Source organism: Lepidochelys kempii, chromosome 6, assembly GCF_965140285.1.
Source record: "Lepidochelys kempii isolate rLepKem1 chromosome 6, rLepKem1.hap1, whole genome shotgun sequence".
NCBI lineage: Eukaryota > Metazoa > Chordata > Testudines > Cheloniidae > Lepidochelys > Lepidochelys kempii.
Window position 1 is genome coordinate 9,190,201 of NC_136385.1, and position 10,673 is coordinate 9,200,873.

At 46.5% G+C, this 10,673-nt stretch overlaps 1 protein-coding gene across 1 annotated transcript; it reads right to left on the reverse strand.

Moving 5' to 3' along the window:
* Positions 1 to 4,586: 4,586 nt before the first annotated feature.
* Positions 4,587 to 8,470, reverse strand: LOC144930637 (endogenous retrovirus group K member 6 Gag polyprotein-like). Its single transcript, XM_078853117.1, has 2 exons — positions 6,534 to 8,470; positions 4,587 to 5,761 (listed from the first exon to the last, which is right to left on the reverse strand). Exon 1 carries the CDS (start codon positions 8,260 to 8,262, stop codon positions 7,195 to 7,197), a length of 1,068 nt encoding a protein of 355 aa, XP_078709243.1. The 5' UTR covers positions 8,263 to 8,470; the 3' UTR covers positions 4,587 to 5,761; positions 6,534 to 7,194.
* Positions 8,471 to 10,673: the final 2,203 nt, after the last annotated feature.

Consider the following 10,673-nt stretch of genomic DNA (forward strand, 5'->3'; position numbering starts at 1 on the left):
TGAGACGACTATCATTCACTACAGGCTTTGCATGTGGAAGTAAGGCTGCCCCAAATAGAGATGGCTGCCATCTCCCACAGTTTTCCATTACACTGAAGCCAGGGTGCCCTCAGAGACAATGGCCACTTTCTGGACTCTGTGGTTAATGGCTGGACAAGTAACTCTGAGGAACTGGGAGGAACGTGGGAAGCAGGAGACATCCTCATGAGGAGAAGAGGCTATTCAGAGAGGTGCGGGGGAGGACTGAGGAGATCTCAGGGAAATAGGGGGTGAAAGAGGGAAAATGTGAGGGGTAAGATACTGTAAGGGCAGGGGAGAGGGTGGGAAAATGTGGGGGCAAGTGAATGCAAGGTGGCACTGGGGACAGAAGCCTCTGGGGGGCAATGGGAGGATTGTGGAGTGGAGGAGGGGACTTAGTGGGGCAGGGAGGGGAAGGGGATAGGATAGGGGTAAGGGAGAGAGATGAAGAGGCACAAAATGGCAGCTCCACCCTTGCAGGGGTTAGGAGTAGATAAGGGGAGTCATCTTCAAGCAGATAGGGGGGAAGTCTGCAGTTTGCATATTTGTTTAGTGTTGAATTTGACCCTAAGGCACTCCACAGACTAAATCAGGAGGCAGCTTTCCCCTAAAGGCTCACAAACCAGACAAGAAATTTACAAACCGTGAAGTATAGTGTAATTATAGTTTTACTCTTGTGATATTTAGGCCAATCTCATATGTATTTGGTTTTTGAAGGTCCTAATGGATCATTTTTGTAAACTTAAGTAAAGCATGTTGGGTGAAATTCTGGCTCCACTGAAGTCAGTGACAAATTCCTGTTGGAGGAGAGTGGTTCTTCAACAGCCACCCAATAGGAGAAGTGGGGGGAAACAACCTAACTAGTTTGAAGATGGAGCTTGAAAAGTTTATGAATGAAATGATGGCATGGGGTTGCCTATGACAGCAGGGACTGAATTCGATGACCGAGGAGATTCCTTCAAGTCCTATGTTCTATTGACTTCAAAGGCACCAGAATTTCACCCACTGAATTTAGGTACAGTGCAAAAATTATGAGAGGAAATACCGTTAAGTCCTTCTGTCTCCTCCAGCTCCAGGACCGGCTCAATGTACCCTTCTTGCTCCAGCTTTAAGACATCTTTCTGCCTTGACTTTGGAGCTCTCTGTGTCGCTGAATCTTGCTCCTGATTTAAACCATCAGATAGTGAAATGAAAGAAAATAAATTATTGGTACTTCATCAATAATTGACTTTCTCACTAGACACAAACACATGTATTTTCTTCCCCATTTGTGTGAATACAAACAAACTGAAAATGTGGAAGGATCACTGCTAATTTCCTTGTAATAATCTGAGAAGTGCAATGTATAAGATGGAGTCCTCAGCTATTTGTAGGGAATTTTACTATGAAATCCTGGGCCATATCTGAAATAGATGAAGATGCAAAAATGCAACCTTTACTTCTGCAAAAATACGTTAAGTGTTGGGTTTGTTTGTTGGGTTTTTATTATTGTTTTGATTTCACTCAAATAATTTTAAAAGCAGCTGAAGATTGCAGGTGAAAATTTCTTAGGAGGCTTTTCTATTCCTCACTGAGGCCCAATACCCAGGTTAATTTAGAAAAAAGAGGTGTTAAATAATAACAGTTATAACCAAAAGAAAAAAAATGTTTTTGTCGTATGTGTAGAATGAAATGTCTTCTAAATTCAGAGGTGCTTTCGTATTTATAGGACTACTGAATGTCACACAGGTTACACATTGCTATTTTACTGGGACGTTCTGCAAGCTTCATACACTTTTGACTTTGTGCAACTGTACAAGTACATAGTGAAATCAGGATAGACCGTTTTGTTTGTTTTTTGCTTGAGTTTATTTTATTTCTTTTTTCCCTGGGGAAAAAAAAAAGCACTGGGTGATATTTTCATTCCTGCTCTGGACGCTTTATGCTGGGTAAAAGGGCCAGAGGAATGGTTCCAGCGGGGGGAGAATCCCCTCTATACAGGAAGTGATGCTTTGCCACTGTTAAAAAAAATTACAACTGTTTCTTTGAGAAGGTCTAACAGCTCCATACTTTAGAACAGGGACTTGACATTTGGAGCAAGGGGGCCTTTCGCTGTCTCTCAGAAAATTCTTCCAGAACTACCCAATTTATACGCCTCTGAAAATAACTGTTGGCACATGCTCAGTAGAGGCTTTTTAGAAGCTGGCAGCCAAAATCTAAGATTCCATCCTCACTGAGCATGATCCATCCCCACACAGCTCCAAGTTAACCTTAGTGAATGTGCTCCATCCCTGAAATTCTCTGTGCCAACCGCACTGAGCATGATCTGCCTGCAAAGAACTCACAGAGTATGCTCTCGCCCAGGGCTTGAGGCTGACAAAAACTTTCCCTGCAATTGCTCCTTGCAGTTGCTGGTGGCCACCGTGGCATCGGGCATTGAACTGCTAGCAGGGTGAGTGTCTGCTGTGGTCTCAAAGCTCCCCCTGCTGGCACCCTGGCAGTGAGGATGAAAGCCTGATTCCACTGTAGATGGGGTGAGATGCAGAACAGGGACCGGGGGGCAGCTGGAGGATATTAATGGAATGTGGCAGAACGCAGTGTAATGGGAATCAGAGGCAGAATGGTGTAGGCGCTCCAGATATCCGTCCCCCTTCTACCACCCCATCCAAAAAAACCTCATCCTCTTATACCCACAAGCTGCCTGTGATGGCCCCGATTTCCATGAGTTGCTTCAGGCTCCCAGCATTGCCGATAGTGCACCCGTCACAGTTCCTGGGAGTGAGGAGTAGAGCCCCAAACCAAATGGGAAGAGTCCCGCTTACCTATAGATCCTTTGCTTTTTCTACAGAATGGGGAACATGGAAAGCATCCTTTTTTCTTCTTCCTTTTCCATTTTTCTTTGGGCTCTAGTGTCTCCTTAGCTAATAAAGAAGAACAGATTAAAAGAGTATTCAGTGGTTACCCTTGTAATAGGCATGATAAGTGAGATGTAAGTGAACTTGGCCAGTATACCATGTTGCCAACTCACATTGTGAATTTAGAGTTACATGGTGTCTTTTAAAAGTCCAATAGGATCTCCTTATTCCTGGCTTAAAAATCCTGAAATTTCCCATATTAGAAATGATTGCTGTCTCCCATTACTTTAAATGAGATTGACACCAAAATGTCCTCAGACGAGATGATTATCATTTACCACAGGCTTTGTGTTGGGTAAAATGTCCAGAGGAGTGTTTCCAGCTGGGATAGAATCCCCTCTACACAAGAACTGATGACAGCCGCAGGACCAAGGGTGCGGTCTGAATCCCTAGGGTAGGAGGCATACCCGGGCTGGAGCTGCAGGCAATCAAAACATATCAGGGATGGACCCACAAAACGTAGCTCTGCAGAGATTGTGGGAAGTCCTGCTGCTCACAGGCAGTCAGGGACAGGCTGCTATTACTTAGAAAGCCCCTGCTTTGGAAGATGTTTTCGCCCCAGAGTAGCCCACAATCAGGAGTTTGTAAAGGTGGTTTAAAGCCATCTTGTCCTCCTCTTCATGGACTGCAAATAAAGGGCAGCACGGAATCTAAACCCATATGATCAATGTTACTATTTAATATTATTAATCATGTTTATTACATCAGTAAGAAGGGCCTAAGGCAGGGGTAATCAATAGGCAGACCGCAGGCCAAATCCAGACTGCCAGATGCTTTTGAATGGAACCCCAAATCTTTTTATTTTCTTCTTCTTATAATTTTTTTATTATTATTTCCTCTGGAGTCTGGACCTTGACTATACCTTGACCAACAAATTTGGACCGTGACAAAAAAATAATTGACTATCCCTGGCCTAACGTCTAACCGGAAGAAGCCCCATTGTGCTAGCAGACAGTCCCTGCCCTGAAGAGCTTGTAATTTAACTAGCCCGGACATGCCAGCAGAGTGAACAGTGTAATGGCAGCAGACATCTTAGTTCCAAGATATATTTTTTGAGGGGGTATTTAGGAGGGGATCAATTCAATGTAAAGAAAAGGGCACAGGGTATGGGAGAGGCAGGTAGGAGGCAGGCGTGATACTGTGGTGAAGAGACTGGGAGGGAGGGTTGGAACAAACAGCCAATTAAGGGACTGCTGCACTAAGGTGAGGGGATAAAATTGGACCCCGTCAAGACTAACCCTCCCTCCAGTACCGGGACACAGAATGTGCCGTGGAAGTTAAGGTTAATATGAGAAGTTAAGGTTAATATGAGAATCTTAACTTGAGCATTTCTCGACTTTATTAAAAATTGTAACCTTAATATTACATTAATGTAATCTGTGTGTACACATAGTGATGATAATTGTGAGACAAGTTATAGAGGGAGCTAGTAACTGTTGCGGTTCAGTGATGAGACAGAACACAGCTTTATGCAAGCAAACAGGCTGGTCAGCGAAGATGGGCTGTTCTGCCCCCCCTGCCTTCCACCTTCTCCTTTTATTATATTTCTCCCCCTAAGCATTACACACTGCTACACAAAGGAATGTATGACGTTGATTCATATGCTTAATTACCATCCTCTATCTACTACAGTCCTGGTTCTCAGGCCTTGAGCCCAGGCTAAAGAAACCTCTCACAGTTGCTGTCCAAACAATCAAGTTCTCAGGGTTCATATCTAGCCCTTGTCCTTGGATAGAGCAATGTGTGCATTGCTCCTAGGAGACAGTCAGGGTGTGCCCCGCCTGCTTCCAGGTGGAATAGCTAGACATTAACCCTTCATCTCCCCTTTTTTGTTTATTGATAATTGGCCATCTCATGGTAGCCGCCAATTTGTTTTATCATGCTATTTAACTCCCAGACAGACAAGGACATAACCTGGGGAGCTTTCCAGGGCAAAAATTTTACAAAGTCTTAACAAGGAAGGAATACATTGTACACAGCAACAACAAAAAATAAGCCCAATAATTACAAACACAAAATAACCAAAAGCTTAACATCTGCAATATAATCATCTAAAAGGGATACACTTCTTTTACTACAATTGTAACCAGCAAAAGGCAATATAAGTATCATTCTACTAAGACAGCAAAGGGTGCCATCACTTAAATTTGCAGGAATATAATTAAAGGTGCATGAACCACAAGTAAAAACCCATCCTGATGGTAGGATGATATGGCCATAATTATATGAAACATTAACAGCATGGGAACAATTTAAAAGGGATTAAGAAATTTTTTGACAGCCCAATGGCACCTTTGTACTAGTGCAGTTAACTACACGCGCACAGGTGACATTGTGAGCCCCGGCCGGGTACGGTGTGTGGAGGGATATAGCCGTGCGAGGCAGAGTATAGTTGGCCGGGCCCCAATTAGCCATGCTAAAATACTGGGAGAAAAGATTAGCATAAGCAAAGAGCAGTATCTTATTCTCCTTCGGGCTTGTAACGGGGGAGGCGCTTCCGAGCCAACCCCTACAGAAAATAGCAGGCACAAAAGGCACACAATCATCACAGAATTAGCAGTGATTTGGGCGAGAATCGCCACAAACAAAGTCTTAGGAGTTTCTGGCTGCTGATCTGCTGCCAGTTTTCGTTGAGCCGTTGCGACCAATGCTTTTACTGCTCCCCATGTCACGGGCTGGCTTGGGACGCTACGCCTCCTCCGTTTCCGTCCCGCCATTGTCGACTCGGGGGGCAACGCGGTCTCCTCCAAGGTCAGCTGAAACTCTGGTATGGGATTCGACAGCCCCTGGTGCCATGCCATGTTGTTTAAGTGCTGGTCGCATGCACCGGGCTGGAACCCACAACGGTCCTGCAGGGAGAGACACAGCAGCATATCCCCGACCCCAAGTGATTAGAGGTGCTGGGCCCAGCCACTGTGGATCGGGCAGCTGACGGTAAAAGACATGCGGTCTTTCCAGTACCTCAGATTTGTGAAAATGCCGATCCGCAGGGGTCTGCTGATCTGCATTCAGTGTTAAATTATTTAAAGTAAACAAGAGAATATACATCTGTTGTTGAATGTCTCCTAAGGTTCGGAGATGCAGCTCCCCTTGTTTTAATTGTTTATCTAGCAAGGTTTTGAGTGTGCGATTGGCACGTTCAACAATGGCTTGGCCCGTGGAATTATAAGGGATTCCGTGTTTAAGACGGACGTCCCAGCGGGCACAAAAGGTGGAGAGGGCTGCAGAGCAGTAGGCTGGGGCATTATCTGTTTTAATTTGGCAAGGGCGACCCATAACAGAAAAGCAGGCCAGCAAATGGTGAATAACTTTGTTAGTGGCTTCCCCACGTTGTGGGGTTGCCCAAAGGAAGCCTGAATAAGTATCAACGGAAACATGTAAAAATGAATAGGGGCGGAATTGTGGTACATGAGTAACATCCATTTGCCACAGCTGATTTGCTGCGGTACCTCGGGGGTTAACGGCATAAGAAAAAGTAGGAGCAGCAGCAGCACAGTGGGGGCAGGAACGAACAATAGAACGTGCATGATCAGCAGGAATGTGGAACTGCCGGGCCAAAACAGAGGCAGACTGATGAAAAAAGGCATGGCTTTCAATGGGGTCAGAAAAAAGGGAATTCACCTGACCACGCAACGCGCGATCGGCGCGTGCATTGCCCTCAGTGAGTGGCCCAGGCAGAGGGGTATGACTGCGAATATGAGCAACAAAGTAAGGGAAATGACGAGTGGCAAGAAGACGCTGTAAAGACAAAAACAGGCGAAGGAGATCTGCATCAACCTGAGGGGTAATGAGGGCAAGGGGTAAATGATCAATTACCTGATAAACATAATGGGTATCCACAATTAAATTAAAGGGACAATCAGTAAAAAGTTGAAAGGCCAAAATAACAGCAGCCAATTCTGAACGCTGTGAGACGGCGAGTGAGACAACGTAGATCCAAAGCCTCCTCCACCCCGAGTTCGATCCTCGGCAGCTGGCACCTGATAGGGGACTAAAATCAATTGTGCAATTGACCGTCCACGCGGGAGCGACTGTGGAAGATGAGTCCACACCTGAACCTTAATAATGCCAGTGTAATCAGCATCAATGACCCCTGGAATGACAAAAAAGCCCTGTTTCCCAGCATGTGAGCGAGGGAGAACAAGACCTACAAAGCCGGCAGGGAGAGGTCCCATCACCTGTGTAGGTATGGCACAGACCTCCTCTGGCAGCTGAAAGTCAGTGTCCTCCTGCATGATCAAATCAAGCCCTGCACTTCCAGCAGTCGCTGCCCTCATAGAGTCTACGGATTCCAAGGCAGAGGAGCGATTGCCTGAGTAGGAAACACCCCCGTTTGGCCCTGGGTTCGGGGGGGACCCGTCGCGCGGTTTCCCGACCCGCTACGACACTGATTAGCCCAGTGATAACCTTTCCCACACTTGGGGCACTTCTTTGAGGGTCGGGCTGGTGCCTTAGATGAGCGGCACTCCCGCTGAAAATGACCCTCCTTTCCACAGCGGTAACAACGCTTCCCCTCCTTCCCGGTTTTTCTGAGGGCGGCAGCCAGAACTCCAGCCTTGTGGGCTTGTGTGCCAATGTTCTGGCACGCCCGCAGCATGTCTGAGAGCTCTAAAATACCAGAGACTTGTGCTGCCTGGAGAGCACGGCGGCAATCCTCATTTGCATTTTCAACTGCCAATTTTAACAGGAGCTCGTGAGCTGCCTCAGTGTTATCCACCTGTCGGAGGATAGCCTCCTGCAATCTGTTGGTAAAATCCAAAAAGGACTCTAAGGCACCCTGACAGATACTGACAAAGCTTTTGGTAGGCTTGCCTGAATCCGGGACCTTCTTGAAAGCATGCTGGGCACAGGTGGAGATAATGGGGAAGACAGCCTGAGGGAGTTGAGACTGCATCCCAATAGTAGCAAACTGGCCCTCCCCTGCCAAATGCTCATAAATGATACCTTGCTCTCTATATACCTGGGCTTGGCGTTCTGCCATCTGCCGATACTCACTAAGCCAAATAACATACTGACTGGGTGACAACATCATGCGCAGCAGCGTTTTCCAATCCTCAGGGATTAGGGAGTACCCAGCACCCATCCCTTCAATGAGACCACGCACAAAGGTGCTAGTCAGGCCAAATTCACGAATTGCTTTCTTTACCTCTCTAACCACCGAGTATGGCAGAGTGGTCCATGTGCCCACGGGGTTGCCCTGGTCATCATTCTGCCAGGTCACCGGGCAAACGGAGACCAGATCAGCCAGCTCCTCTGCTGTAAGATCTGATCGAGCTTTCGCTGCGTGAACCATTTGTTGCACCAGCGAAAGCTTCTGAGCAGATGCAGATGACTCTCCGGGGGGCCCCATGGGGGGAGGGTGATCACACACCGGCTCCGGTGGGGAAGGCCAGGGAGGCGGTGGTAATAGAGGCACTGGGGGCGAAGCAGGGGGAGGGATGGCTGCAGGAGCGGACGGGGGTGGCAGGATCGGCAGCTCCTCTGTTGGGGCTGGAGAGGGCCTTTCCGAGGCGACATGCTGTGTCGCATCGCCAGGAGGGGGGATGGCTGCAGGGGCGGACGGGGGCGGCGAGAGCACCAGCCTCGCGAGGGACGGTCTGTCCGAGGCGACACGCTGTACCACGTCGCGGCAGAGGTGCCAGGCATGTAAAGCCTGCACGGGTGCCCGAGGCTCTTTGTGCAATGTCTGGCCCAATCGCTCCCAGTCCGCTAGCTTAAGGCTTCCAGCTTCAGGATACCACGGGCACTTGGCACGCACCTCCTGTAGCAGGAGAGTGAGTTCTCGAGCCGGGCAGTCATGATGAGCCTTACGCAGCAAATACTGCAGCTCATTGCGGTGTTGCACTTGCAAAGCAGAGAGGGAGCTTCCCATACTTACCACAATGAAAAATACTCACCGGGATCCACGAAGTGGATGAGTGACGTGTCTGAAACCCTTGCCGGGCGAGGTGAGTGCTGAGGGCCCCACGTTTGGGCGCCAGTTGTTGCGGTTCAGTGATGAGACAGAACACAGCTTTATGCAAGCAAACAGGCTGGTCAGCGAAGATGGGCTGTTCTGCCCCCCCTGCCTTCCACCTTCTCCTTTTATTATATTTCTCCCCCTAAGCATTACACACTGCTACACAAAGGAATGTATGACGTTGATTCATATGCTTAGTTACCATCCTCTATCTACTACAATCCTGGTTCTCAGGCCTTGAGCCCAGGCTAAAGAAACCTCTCACAGTTGCTGTCCAAACAATCAAGTTCTCAGGGCTCATATCTAGCCCTTGTCCTTGGATAGAGCAATGTGTGCATTGCTCCTAGGAGACAGTCAGGGTGTGCCCCGCCTGCTTCCAGGTGGAATAGCTAGACATTAACCCTTCAAGTAACAAACCCTATATTTAGATTGCCTCACTATAAAAGATTCTCATGATTCCCTCTCCCCGCCACACACAATATCTAAGACCTCCATTGTTGGAAGCAGAACAGAAAGATAGTCCCTGCCCCAAACAGCTGACAATCTAAATATAAGACAAGATAGTGCAGTAAGTACTTTAGCTTTCAGCCAAAAACTTTTTCTTTCTAATATGGACACATTTCTTTCTCAAACATATATACAATTACTGATAGCTCAGAATTATACTGGATGAAGATCATGACAGGCAATGATAGACTTACCCCATTCGTACCTTTTACAAAAGACCAGGTCTAAACTTTTGACTGAAATGTTCCAACTGGAAAGTTTGGTTTGGATATAATCAAACTTTTTTTTTTTTTGAAACTCAAAAGCCACTCCTGGAAAACACTAGTGAGTAAGGCAACAATTACAAGGGTACTATGAAAGGAGGTTTATTAATTGAGGATAGTCCTTTAACTATATCTTAAAAATACCTTTTAATATTTTATTTATATGCTAGTTTATATCATATTTGGGGAGGTGTCAAGGTTCCTTCCCCACTTTGAACTCTAGGGTACAGATGTGGGGACCTGCATGAAAACCTCCTAAGCTTACTTTTACCAGCTTAGGTTAAAACTTCCCCAAGGTACAAAATTATTTTACCCTTGGATTTCCACTGCCACCACCAAACTTTATCTGGGTTTCTGAAAAAATGGAGTTTGGACACGTCTTTCCCCCTAAAATCCTCCCAACCCTTGCACCCCACTTCCTGGGGAAGGTTTGGTAAAAATCCTCACCAATGTGCATAGGTGACCACAGACCCAAAGCCTTGGATCTTAGAACAATGAAAAAGCATTCAGTTTCCTTACAAGAAGACTTTTAATAGAAGTAAAGGAATCACCTCTGTAAACTCAGGATGGCAGAAACCTTGCAGGGTAATTAGATTCAAAACATAGAGAATCCCTCCAGGCAAAACCTTAAGTTACAAAAAAGACACACAGACAGGAATAGTCATTCTATTCAGCACAGCTCTTTTCTCAGCCATATCAAGAAATCATAATCTAACACATACCTAGCTAGATTACTTACTAAAAGTTCTAAGACTCCATTCCTATTCTGTCCCCGGCAAAAGCAGCATACAGACAGACACAGACCCTTTGTTTTTCTCCCTCCTCCCAGCTTTTGAAAGTATCTTGTCTCCTCATTGGTCATTTTGGTCAGGTGCCAGCGAGGTTACCTTTAGCTTCTTCACCCTTTACAGGTGAGAGGATTATTACTCTGGCCAGGAGAGATTTTAAAGGGGTTTACCCTTCCCTTTATATTTGTGACAACTATTCATCGAAAGAAAGAAAGAAAGAAAGAAATTAGTAGTCCTTACATAT

Coding starts and splice junctions, on each gene's coding strand:
- LOC144930637 (XM_078853117.1), bottom strand. CDS start 8,262: ATGGGGCCCCCCGGAGAGTCATCTGCATCTGCTCAGAAGCTTTCGCTG.